The sequence below is a fragment of the Diceros bicornis genome, chromosome 25 (assembly GCF_020826845.1).
Source record: "Diceros bicornis minor isolate mBicDic1 chromosome 25, mDicBic1.mat.cur, whole genome shotgun sequence".
NCBI lineage: Eukaryota > Metazoa > Chordata > Mammalia > Perissodactyla > Rhinocerotidae > Diceros > Diceros bicornis.
The window spans coordinates 39,549,189-39,563,047 of record NC_080764.1 but is presented as its reverse complement, the minus strand read 5'-3'; the positions used below and the strand labels follow the sequence as shown (position 1 = coordinate 39,563,047).

The 13,859-nt window shown below is 35.0% G+C and overlaps 1 protein-coding gene across 1 annotated transcript in view; it reads left to right on the top strand.

Annotated features, from left to right (window-relative positions):
* Nucleotides 1-13,859, top strand: part of PTPRQ (protein tyrosine phosphatase receptor type Q) — a 201,341-nt gene that overhangs the window by 48,112 nt on the left and 139,370 nt on the right. Inside the window, exons 17-19 of the mRNA XM_058568724.1 lie at nucleotides 1,168-1,288; nucleotides 12,713-12,873; nucleotides 13,581-13,726. Of these exons, the coding sequence (XP_058424707.1) occupies nucleotides 1,168-1,288; nucleotides 12,713-12,873; nucleotides 13,581-13,726 (428 nt within the window). The remainder of the gene's footprint in view (nucleotides 1-1,167; nucleotides 1,289-12,712; nucleotides 12,874-13,580; nucleotides 13,727-13,859) is intronic.

Sequence of the window (13,859 nt, the reverse complement as noted above, 5' to 3'; positions counted from 1 at the left end):
TTATAGTGCCAGTGAGAATACCAAATGAAAATATAAACACAGCTGTCACTTTTATTCCTTAGAACTCATATCATAAACCTTTTCTCTGCTTGGTGAACATTTTTTTTGGAAAATTGTTGTTACCAAAATAATGAAAACACACACACACACCTATAGCTGAGATTATTCAGACAATCAAAAAGAAATTAAAATAATTCAAGTAGAATTTTCTCCAAATTATTGGAAAAAATGATCTGCACGTGTACTGATCTATAAATTAACATTGTTCGAAGATCTGAACAAATTCTCAAAATGTCTATTATATATATATGATTCACTTTCCATGTATAACTATAACAGTGATCAAAGTTTAGCAATTTATACCATATTATATGCAAAAAGTATATTAATATTCTAAGACATTACTATGCTGTTATACACAAGGTGAGAAATGTCATTCTAAATGTTTTATCTAAATGGAAATATAAACTTGGCTAACTAGTTTGCAGTAATTTTTTTAGTGCTTATTCACTGCAAAATGGCTAAAGTATTTCAGTTCTTACACTTTTATAGCAGAATTAGAACCAGACCCTAAACTGTCTACATTCTTGTTTATGTGAACATTGGTGTTTCCTCTATAAACCATTTAATTTTGAAGACTCAGTGAACAGATTTTGATACCGTTTTACAGTTTAATGACACAACTGAAATTGAAGAATGTAGTTTTGATTTGTGAGGTCAGTCATTTTAACTGCTCTCTCAATGTTATATTTATCACTTTCCCATTTCTTGAATATGTGAATTTTTTCCACCTCTTTTTATCGTTTGGGGAGCTTTGTTACTGTATATTATATTTATTCACCCAAATAGTTTTATTTTTATTAGAGGATGATAATGTACCAAGATGTACTTGAACAGTAGGTGAATCACTGTGACATACCCCTTGTTCTTTTTTCTCATGAAATATTTTTTTCCATTGAATCACAGAAACAGATGTTCTAATACCACCATGCAAAATCTTCTTTTATCATCTCATTTTGAAAGTAAACAGTCAGTCTCCTGTGGAGTAAGGCGTTGTACCTGATTCATTTACCAGAAAGTTTCTAATAAAAATTTTGTGCGTTTCCATTTTAACCTTTTCTTGTATATGTTTAATAAAATGTATTATCCTATAATCCAACTTTTCAGCTCCTGATTCTCCCCCTCAAGACTTCTCTGTAAAACAGTTGTCTGGTGTCACGGTGAAGTTGTCATGGCAACCACCCCTGGAGCCAAATGGAATAATCCTCTATTACACAGTTTATGTCTGGTAAGAATTTTTTTTCTTTTTTGGAAATAGTTCTGAGAACAAGTATTAATCTGTAACATAAGAGGAATGTAGTTTCTTTTTTTTAAATTTCAGAATGTGATGCTACATTAGGAACCTGATTATTAATAGGTTACTTAATATGCTTTTATCAAGAAACAAGTTTTTCCCATATTATGTAGAAGTCCAAGCATAGTCAAGTAACACAATGTTTGTAATTTAAACAAAAACAATTAAATGTTATGCATGATTATACTAAATTTCTGCTCTTAAAAGTCATTGACTGATCAATTTAGGTGAATACAAGCATATAATTTTAAACTCTTCTAGAATTTTACACAAATATTCTCTATGTCACTCTTTTTAGGTTTCCCTGAGCAGAATAATTTGAACTAAAATTTAAATTTAACAAAAAGATATTTCTTCAGAAATCTGTTATTTAAGGTCAATTTTCCATTGAAATGTAAACAGTGTATTTATTTTTTTTCTGATCACCTTTACCCTGATTAACGATTATTTATGCATCAATTGTGAAAAAGCTGAAATCCTGTAATGCATCTCATGTCAATTAACCACATGGCTATACTGCTTCATGAAAACTCAACAGACAAAAATCTTCACTTTGATCTAATGTAAATCCTCTTAAAAAGATTCATCAGTTATGTAACATATTTCCTAGTGGATTTTAAGTATTTCAACTTAGAAAATACAACTTGCACAATATTTTATAGAACATAGACATTTCTTACTTTTATATTCCTACTTGGAAGGTCCAGCATTGAGAGGCTACAATGTTTTAAAGAAGTCTACTCTTCTCTTTCCTAAATTAAGATTTTTCTTTCCCTAATCTCTCTTTAAATCCATTGGATACTGCTTTTAGGACTGTACTTCCTGTGTTCTTCATTGCCTGATTCCTAGTCACTTTGCCTAGTCATAGAGAGACTGGGAGTGACTTGAGAGTTGGTAGGGGGAAGAGAAGCAGTGGGAAGAAGGTAATTATTCCTCTCGATTACCCTATTCATTCATTTTTTCATTCATTCATTCAATGATATTGATATAGTACCTATATACCTGTGAACAAGACACACATAAGTCCCTGCCCTCAAGGAGTTTACATTCTAAAGGGGTAACTGGATTATACCCCGATAAACAAACACATGAGGGAAAGTCATGGGAAAGAGAACTACTTTTGATGGGATACTTGGAGAAGTCATTGAAGAAGTGGCATGAGTTGTGATCTGAATGACAAGAAGGAGCTTCTTATCATGTGAAGATCTTCAAGGTGGAACTTGCCAGGAGGAAGGAACATTTACTGCATAGGCTCTGTGGGGAAACACAACTTGTCATTTTGAAGACGAGAGAGGAGGTTAGTATTGCTGGGGGTGAGAGAGACAGAGGAGAGTAATACTGGGGGGTGGGAGGCAGACAAAGTTCAGGAGTTAAGCCACAGTAAGGATTTGGTTTTCATTTTAACTATAATGGGAGTTATTGGAGAATTTCATGAACTTTAGGTACTTTATGGAGAATGAATTTTAGGGGGCAAAAGTGTTAGCAGGGATACTAGATAGGAGGTTATTTTAGTAATCTGGGAAACAGGTGATACTGTCAATGGAGGAGAGAAGTGGGTAGCTTTTTGGTACATTTAGGAAGAAGAGTTGACAGGACTTTGTGATGCACTGGCTGTGGGAACCAAAAACAGAGATGAATCAATAATGACTTCTAGATTTTTAAATCAAAGATGATGACTTCGTGATTTTTGACATCATTTTGCTGAGTTAGAAAAAATTGAAAGTGAGAAAAGTTAATGAAAGTGAGAATTAAGATTTTTCTGGCTGGGGTTTCCAGCCCCACGTCATGAGAACAATCTTGCTTCTCTATACGGTGATAATGCTGTATAAGTTCAGCTCCTCAATAGTGCTTTCTCTCTTCTCTTTAATGGAGTATGCTTTTCTGTTTCACTTCCTTAGATGGATTCTAGGCACAAGGGAAGCCTACGGAAAGTAGGGTGAGGGAATCTCAAGTCTGTGATCTTGTGGCTCATCTTACCTGGCTTTTTGGGAATCATTCTGTGCCCACCTGCAGTTATAGCTTCTAGTTTCAAGGTTCTTATTTTCTGGTTTATTCTTGATCCCACCTCAGGCTTATTCTAGTGCCCTGGCTCTCTTAGCGTGTCTGTCTCAACCCTCAGGTAACTAGATGCTCTTGGTTGTTTTCTCTGCACCAATCTAGAGTGTGCAGGATTGGGAAGGTGACTTCCGCAGCCTTCCCTAGCTCTGGATGATCCACTAGAGGAGTTCTTAGATCTTGCTGGACAAGGTGACATACTGAAGACAGAGATTTTCTAACAGGCTTGTCATTTTACTCTCTATCCTGAGAAGAAGGAGCAAGCCCTGCTTACTATCATTCAAAGAGAGTTATTCATAGAGACATTAAGCCAGAGGACCTCCCTTTTGGATCAGCTGGAGAGCTTAAGATTGCAGATTTCGGTGCATGCCCCCATCCTCCATGAGAACAACCCTCTTTGGCACCCTGGACTACTTGTCCCCTGAGATGATTGAAGGTCGAATGCATGATGAGAAGGTGGATCTCTGGAGCCATGGAGTTCTTTTTCAGTTGGGAAGCCTCCTTTTGAGGCAAGCTCATGCCAAGAGAGCTAGAAAAGAATGCTGCAGGTTGAATTCACATTCCTTGACTTTGTACCAAAGGAGCCTGGGACCCCATTTCAAGACTGTTGAAGCATAATCCCAGTGAAAGGCTGACTCTAAAAGAGGTACTTGAACATCCCCGAATCACAGCAAATTTATCAAAACCATCAAGTAGCCAAAAAAGCAAAGAATCAACTAGCAAACAATGTTAAGACTCACACAGGGGGAGAAATCTTTGAGCCAGGACTGCTGTATTATCTGTCAGGAACAGGCTACTGACATGTATTTTACTTTGACTGCCTGCCTGCAATTTAGAGCACTACAGAAAGCGTTATTTTTTTTTTTAAACTGAGTAGGCAGTACCTGGGCCTCCCCATTCAGAAAGTTCCACTTCAGTGAACGTGACACTCTGAAGTGAAAGTAGCCACGAGAATCGTGCTAACCTCACTGGTTTCATAATCTGGAGGCAAGGTTCAACTGCAGCTGCTCCACAGCTGTTTCGAGAAAGGCGTCCTTGTGGAAGATGAACTTGGGGTCCAGTGGTGGGGAGGTGGCTGCTTTGCCCTGACTTGATCAGTTACAGAGCTGTGCAGTAACCTTCCAAGTACCTGAGTGTGTGTGTAACTTACTGGGTGGCCAAGCTGGGTAAAGCTGTTGGAATGAATACGTGATTCTTTCTTTTAAGGGTTAAAATAAAGATTTTTTTAAAAGATGCAGAAATTTACTAAAACTTTGAAGATATTTAACAATTTATTGAAGTCAGAGAAAGAAATTTTTAACATATTAACTCTAGAAACCTAGAAGTCCCAGGAATTAGATTTCAAAGGATATAGAAAGAATTCCTTATAAAAAGTTTTAATATTACATTCTTTATTAAACTGGGACTTGGAGCACTTTTGGACACATGTGTTTGAATCCTGGCCCTGCCACTTAATTATCTGTGGGGTTACCTTAAAACACTGTGTGAGCAGTGGCTAACATTATTAGCAGAGCTCCTGTATCAGGGATCTGTATTTGTCCCATAATTCTCCGTTTCCATTACTTTGGTTGTTCCAATTATTATCAAATTCTTTTAAAGAACAAAATCTTTGCATATTTGCTATTTTCAGTGTATCTGCAAAGTGCAGGATCCCTATTATATTTATTATACTGGGTAACTTATCTCTTTGTTATGAATATTTTTTTACAAAATAGCTCGTGAGGGTTAATGTGCAATCATTTGATAGCAACTACTGTGAGTCACACTTGATTTGCAGATGGAGTGCTCAGAAATCTGCTTTAACCCATTGCATTTTAAAATGTTTCACTCTAAAGTTTGCTTTGTGAAATAACTTTTATCGTCTATCAAGATGGTAAAATAGCATTTTTTCCTTCTTTATATTGGTAAATTATTATTATTGTTTTCAAATGATAAACAATTGTTGCATTCCTAGGGCAACCACCATTGAATAACTGAGTTAGAGTACTGTAAGCTTTTTCTTTTAATACACTTTGGATGGAGGTGTGGCGTTCTAGTAAACTGACATAAAGCTTATTTATTTACTTAATAGTTGAATTCAAGTTGGATTTGTTTAGCAATTTTCCTTCTATATTGTCAGCAAAATTTAACAGTAGTTTTCTTCCTTGTTTATAAAACTTCTAAGTGAATGCCTTGTACGGTGTAGCTAAAAGACTGTGGAATGAAAGTGGTGCTGAAAATTCTAGCTTATATACAAATCTTGGCTTTTAAATGTTTCTCAGTTTTCATAGTAGTAATTATGAGAAATAATTCTGAGTCAGTCAATCTGACAAATGTTTATTACACTCTGTGGGGAGATAAAAAATATATAGAACCTTAAAATGGTTGTAGACTAATTATAGATAAAATATGCTCATGTGAAATAATTTAAAAATACTTGCTGAGCAATATATTAGAAAGTCAAAACAGTTCTAATGCAGCTTTTAATTAAATGTCACTGGTCAAATAATTTCCCCTGTAACGTAAAAGCTTACGTTTGGAAATGGGTTTCCATATGCTAAAAATTATCCCTAATCCTGTTTTCTAAAAGGTTTTCACTCTATTAAAAAACTACCTAATCATTTGAGCATATAATATAGATCAATGATCAGAATGGAACAGGGGCCATTTCAGATTTCCTGAATTTCTGTCCCATTTTGGGATGAAAGTGGTAAAAACAAGTTGCAAGTCAGGAGAGCATCTCAGTGGAAACAGTATACGAAGGCTTGGAGGTAGCAGGAATGAACTGTGTGAAGAGATTGATAAGTAGCATTGTAGAAATGAAATTTAGGGCCAGGTTGGGATGATGGGAGAAACAAACACGGGTAGAGAGAGTGGTTGAGTACAAGGGTGCTGTTTATAATTTAACTTGAGGTTTCTAATGGGATGTTAAAAGCTCTGTCTCATCTCTTTCTTGCTAGTCATTTTTATGAATGACTTGGATGAAGCTTGGGTGCCAAGTCACAAACAGGCTACCTGTGGACCACTCATGCTTTGCTAGACCTGCGAACTGTTAATGAATTCTTAATAAAATTTTATCAGCATTTAAAAATGAGTAGATATCTAGCAAAACTTCAGGTTCTTTTGTTTCTCACAAAAGTCAGAATGCTTTTGCCGTATTCCCCATGATAAAAATCAGCTGGAGTTGAATAGAGGCTGTCTTTAACATGGAGCATTTGCTCTGCAGTTTACCACAGTTCCCACCACACTCTGTTTTAAATGCAATCTTTTTAGTCATTTATTTTGCCTGTGTGGATCTCGAGTGTTTATACCTTCAACTTAGGGGGTCTTTTCATCCTGTTTGTGAAAATGTGGGAGAAGATTGTGATTTCCTTGCATTACAGACTTGGGGAACAAAATGTCTTGGAGAGTTGAAGAAAGGGGCTCAAGAGGAAGGATAGTGTAGTAGTTAGCATGTTGGAACAAATGTTGTGTTTGGTTTCTTTCATATATTTCCTTATTTGTTTTTCACAACAATACAATAAAGAGAGGAATATTGTCACCATTTTATAGTTGTGGAAACTGAGGCTTGATGAGGTTAAGGAGTTGCTGAAGGTTACAGATTTAGAAGGTGACAGAGCTAGAATTCATACCCAGGCCTGTCTTACTCCAAAATCATGCTTTTCTTGCATCGCTAGGAGTAGGTTTTGTAATTGGCCTTTGTTCTAAAAACTCAACAGTACACTTTCAGGATTAGGGAAGTCTTAGTTTGATAACGGTATTTATGATAAAGACTTAAGAAGTTAAAATAAATTAAGCTTAGTGCATCAACTCATATGGGATATTTCTACCAAAAAAATCACTGGCTTGATATTGATCTGCATTACCAATATCAGTTGATGATGGACTTTATAAATAAGATAAAATTGATGGACTTTATCCATTATGAGAGAATAATTATACTGTTTCATGTGTAAACCAATTGGATTACTGGCCCCCACAGTTTAAAGAGTATGTGGACAAAGCAGAGCTTGTTAGTGGAGGAGTGATGAGGATGGTGGAAATACTCAGGATCAAGACATGTGAGAAAGTGTTGAAAGAATGGGAATAAGTATCAGTCAAGATTCTTTTAGTGTCAACTGACTGGACCCAACATAAATTGGCTTAAGCAAAAATGGGAATTTATTGACACATGTAGCTGAAAAATCCAAGGGTATACTAACTGGATGCAGGAGCACAAATAACATCAGGTGTGGTTAACAGCAAGAAGCTTTGTGTGAGCAACAGCAAAATGGCCCTATGTCTTGAGTGTAATGGCGCACAAGGAAAGCGGGAGGAGATGAATCTGGAAAGCTGGAGGGGTGGCAAGCTAGATACGTGGAGTCTCGAGGCTTGAATAAGGATATCTCTAGAGAGAGAGAGACAGAGAAAGAGAATGAACCTCAGTATTGTTTGGGATTTTAAAATTTTATTTTAACCATGCACCCAAAGATTAACCCCTGAAGAAAACACTCCAAGGACTTTCTATTACTCTTGGAATAAAATCCAAACTCCTTATTCTGGCCTGAGAGGTTTAGTCCATTCTCAGGGGATGAAATCTTTTTCAAAACTCCAGCTCGAGTACAATCCCTCCTCCTATCTTCTGGACTTTATTCCTCATCTCTGCTCCACGACCGGGGTTTATGAGTGTGTGCTTCCTCTGCTTCAACTTCATTCTCTTGAGTGGCTTTTTCCTCTGATCTTCTAAATGTGTCTTTTCTGCTAAAGGCAAACAAACAACAAATTTAAACCAAATCAACCAGCCAATCAAATGATGACAATAGGAACAACAGCAACAACAAATGAATACCCTACTTTGGCTTAGACTTTCTGAGGTTCTAGAAAAGCTTTAGGGTGATAGACTTTTCAACTATTTATGCCTTGCTAGTTTGGGATTGCGTAATACATAATTACTAACCTATTGATACTACCCAGCTGTGCAGAGTAATTATTCTAAAGTGCGACACAGAAGAGCAGTTTGCTTAGAGTAGGAAAATTAGAGAAATCGCTGGTACATATGAGAGAATGATTTGATAAAGAGTCAAGTAAATGGATGTTGAAATTCTTTATGTTAGGGAGAAGTATTTAGTGAGTGATAGGATTAATCTAGACTATTTAGATAACAGCAGATTAAAGTTTTAAAAATAAATTCATAGGAATGGACAGAGACGAACGTATCATCAGGTTAGATTGTCCACATGGAACAAAGTATCAAATGATGAAGACTAGAATTCAGACCATGACCTTTCCAAAGGTCTCAAACCTGGTGTAGAAAACCATTCATGTTCACATTTTGGGAAATGGGGAAATTAATGTTGCTCGGTATGGTCTTGATGTGATCAGAGATAAGCAAATAAATTGGTAAAGCAGAGCAAAGAGACTGCTCTTATGCTCTAGAATTTCTTGTATGCCCTACATGTCAAAACATGGTCTGTCTTCTGAAAAAAGTTATAAATTAACTGGGAAATAACTTCATCTTAAAGACTCCATTAATCTTATCCCAAGACATTTTCTTGGTGTTACCAATGAGTAGAGACAGATAGAAAAACTGCATCTGAAAACTGCATCTTATATTTATTCAGAATAATTTTAAATTCATTTGAATTATTTTAATTTCTAAAATTCAAAACAGCTTTTAAAATGTTCTAATATTAAAGTTTCTAGAATTAAATCAGTAAAATGATTGCACTGAGGACTCGATATTTTTTCTCACTTTGAAAATTTGTACCACTTGGGAGGTTTGGCTGGTATTGAAAGTGATCTACTTTAGGGATTAAGTATTGTGTGACATTTTTATTCCTTCCATTTCCACACAGTGTGTGACTTCGGATATGTAGGAGTTAGACCTGCTTTGTTGGGTAGGCCTCCTCTCTTCCTCTTCCCACGTCCCTCAAGTCCCCATTCCACTCGCACACCTTACGAAGTAGCTGTCTAGTGAGCAATCTCCTGCATCCCTGGGGGCTGTGCTTTCTTCTCTTTCTCTTCTTTTTGGTCACAACATTTTTTTCCTCATGTCTTTCTCTTTTACTTTGCTGTTAGCAGTTGGGGGAAAGAAGTTATTGTTCTTCGGGAGATCACATTGTTATTATTGAATTGTTTTATAATTATGTACTGCTTTGTGTGCCTATTTTGAGGATAGGGCTGTCTCAGTCATATTTGTGTCTAACATAGTTCCTGATATAAAGTATATGCTCAATAAATTTTTTTGAATTCTGTTGAATATTGGTTGCATACATATCATCTCTAAATTCAGATGGGGTGGGGAAGTATCTATCTTTCTTTGTTTGGAGCCCTATCTTTAAAGAACAATACCTCCCTAACTCCAACGTATGTTGTTCTCCATTTAATAGACTAAAGTAAAATATAGTAAAGAAAATGTGTGAATAGGTTATTCAAAAAAAATAGACTGCAAATGACAGTAAACACATGAGAACACATTCTGTCTCACTCAAGGTCAGGGATGTGCAAATTAAATAGATATTTTTGGTCAATTGAACTTGCAGAAATTAAGATTAATATTCAGACTAGTAGTGAGAATTTGCTGAAATGTGTACTCTCACGCGTTGTTATTGTGACTCCAAATCATAATAATTTATAATTTGGAACAGTGATTATTTTGGAACAGTTATCATTAAAATAAAAATTAAAAAAAAAATTTGACTTAATCACGCTATTGGGAATTTAACCTGCGGAAATGAAAGTACCATTATGAAAAGATATTTGTGTAAGAATGATTACTACATCATTGTTAGCAATAACCAAGGGGAAAATAAGGGAGAGAAACAACCTAAATGTTAATTTATAAAAGGAAGACTGAATAACTATGATACATCCAAATTAGGCAACTACAAAAAAAAATAATGTAGATCATTGTTATTAACATAATAAGAGAAAAAATTAAGATATAGAACATATACCTTTATAAATGGAACTAAAACACTATAATGGAACACATAATAATCCTATTATAATATTTTTAAACTAGTAAGAACAAAACAGAGATTTTTTAACTAAACCAGCTAAAAGCAAAAGTAACAACCAGTTATAGCAGTGTCAAAGCTGGATTTCTCATGCACAAGAGGGAGTGACCTCTCTGCACTGCAGGACTGCTCACTGAGACAGCTCTTCAGAGCAGACAGCTGGCCTCGCCCAGAGGTTTATGTGTGTTTCCACCAATCTGGCAACAGCATAAGAGCAAGGAGGATGGAGTCATATCCTCAGGGACAGCATCCTTCTCTCCTTGTCCTTCTTGGTTCTCAGTTTTATGGCAAATCATCTCTTACGTACCGAGGTACATTCTGAACTTGCATCAGAAGTTGAAGTTTCATTTGAAGTATGCTCAGATATTTTTCTACCTTAGTTATTAATATATCAGCCACAACCCTAAACTCCAAAAGAAAAACAAACAAACCCCAAATAGACAAGACATATCAGTATCTGACAAATGTTTGTTAGCACTATTTTGTCTCTGGAGATAAACCAGGGTACATGTGGAAACTGTCTCTGTGTATGCTAACTGACATGGATTATTGAGTTTGTTATTCAGATAATTTATAAAGACTATCTTCTTTTTACTGAAATGTCCAGATATGTAAAACAAAATTTATTTTTGACCTGCATTTTCCAGGTCATTGCCTTGATTCTACAGTATCTGTGGAACATAATTGGAGTTTTTCTTACTGTAGGCAGACACTTATCTGCAGTATTCTGCTGTGAAGATCAGGTCAAGCAGCAGATAGCATTGAAAAAATATGCCTGAAAAGGAATTTTAAAAATAGATATAATGCAATTAGATTACTTTAATTTTATAGCTTTAGAGATCTGAATTGGATTAGCTATATTGTAGTGTTCTGATGAGCTGTGACCAATGGCAGGAGTATGGAATTGAGTAAAGTTTCTATGACAAGACATCTCTCTCAGACTAATAGCCAGGGCATTAAGGTTTTAAAAGCCCCTCTCCTGTAGTCTCAGTGAAGTGAGAGAATGCCTTCCCTACTGCTCTGACAAAGGATGCCCGATGAAACTGTTTCCAATTGCTGAATTGCCTGGCTAATCCTGCCTGTCTCCAATCGCATACTCTAAATCCGTACTTTTCTCACTATGGTAAGCCTTCCAACTATTTTTCAGTTAACCATACTTATATTTGGAGTGAATTGATGCTTTCGTAATGGTAAAACCATGGCTGAAATGTATCTCTTTGTGGATATCCTTAATTCACTTAAAATCTCTTATTCCTCTTAATGATTCAATAATTCAAATATTTCAGTGGTAAAGGAAAAGCATTCTATATTCAGAGGCAATATCCATTTACTTCTTGGACGCCTTATGTTTCTAAAGAAGGAAAAAAAATGAGATTACATGAGATATATACCTTTTCTGTGATATAGATCATATTCCCTTATCTAAATTCTTTAATAATAAATTTTATTGCTCTTAAAATCTAAATTTATTTTTAAAATGCACAGTTTTTATGTGTGCATAAACATAACACTATGTATGTGTTCATTCTTTAGTTTAGATTTTAATCTATACCCAGTTCAAAACTATGGAAACCGAAATAAAATGCCTGAAATGAAACAATGGTAGTGCTGTTACTTCGCAACATTTTATTCTTTAGACTTTTCCCCCTTCCTGGGATTTTGGTAGGTACTTGGAGAGTGTTTAGTCAATATTTATTTTCTTTTCTGGAGTGTCATTTCAGATACTTTTAAGATTTTAATTGAGTGAGAGATGTGAGCTCTACTTTTTCCTTTCCTGATGTTACTCAAACATTATTTTCAATCTTATTTCTAATTAAATAAATGAAGGATAACCCCCAGGCTCACTGTTTCAGATGCTGCTATTCACATATTTACTATTCATTTATTTGACTTGGTCTGAAGTAAATGTTACTTTTGTACAATATTTATAGTATAAATAAGATTTTGGCAACACTTGAACAAATGTTTGAACAACTAAAACACTGGTATGAAAAGGAATGCTGTAATTATCTCAAATACACAGTGTTCCTGGAGATCCATTAAAATCAGTCCAAGAAAACTCTAATGGGAACATCTTATTAACACTTGGTTGAATTGCTGAATTCTTGAAAACTGGATACTTGAAAAACAAAGGAAGTTTATTATTGAATTATTCTGATATTTACTCTTTCAGCATTTCAGGATAAGTGGCATCTTTATTTTATTAGTCTGGATTAATAAATTTCTGTGCATACATGTTGCTTTTTTTAATTTACTTGTGCTCAAAATGTATATGTAGCATTTAATTTAAATTTCAATTATACAAATAATCTTTTTTTTCTCTAAGGGATAGATCATCATTAAAAACTATTAATGTAACTGAAACATCATTAGAGTATTCAGATTTGGACTATGGTGTTGAATATAATGCTTATGTAACAGCTAGCACCAGATTTGGTGATGGGAAAACAAGAAGCAGTGTCATAAACTTTCGAGCACCTGAAGGAGGTGAGTTCTTCTGTATGTAGACCAAGTGAAAGAATATCCTAATCAGAAAAAAATAAGTGTTAAATATAAAAATGTGTTATTAAGCCTAATATCTGTCATTGGTTGGATGCAAAATTGCTTTTTGGTCACTTTTGAGCTGTGTGATGTTGGGAAAGTTAGTTAATCTATGTGTGCCTCAATTTCCCATCTGTGTTCTGGAAACAATATAGGACCTACTTCACAGAGAGTCCTTATGAGGCTTAAATGAGTTTATATTTGTAAATGCACTCAGCACAGAACTGGACACTTTGTAAGCATCTTATGTTTGTTAAATGAAACAAAATAAAATGTATGGTCAGCTCTCTGCTTTTGTCCTCTATTATTTGATTTCAAAATTCTAAGCTAAAATTATGTATTCTATATGGGAAACTTGTTATAATTGTTTTCAAATCCAGGGCAGTAGGTCTGTTTTAGAGCTGGGGTAGTGTTTTATGAGTAAGAAATCCATCTGTCCTCTGCTTGGATAGTGCTATGGTACAATGTTAGAGGGATGGCCCAACGAGCCTTATGGATTTCACTTCTGACTTCTAATTAGAGGTTATTCCTAATTTAAGGCTTTTTTTGAAAACCAATTATCATCACTCATCAAAGGCAGGTAAAATTTAGAACATTTCAGAGATTATTTAGAGCCACAAGTACAGTTTTTTGTTCCATTGTTTGTTTTATAGCACCAAGTGATCCTCCCAAAGATGTTCATTATGCAAATCTCAGTTCTTCATCAATAATTCTCTTTTGGACTCCTCCCTCAAAACCTAATGGGATTATACAATATTATTCCATTTATTACAGAAATACTTCAGGTACTTACATGCAGGTAAGACTCTGAGTTTTCTCGTAGTTCTTTGTTTATATCCTTCAGTTTTATTGATGATGATATAGACTTGGCATGGTAGAAAAAAATCTTACATTGATAATTATGCATAGACATTTTATAAAACTCCCATTGA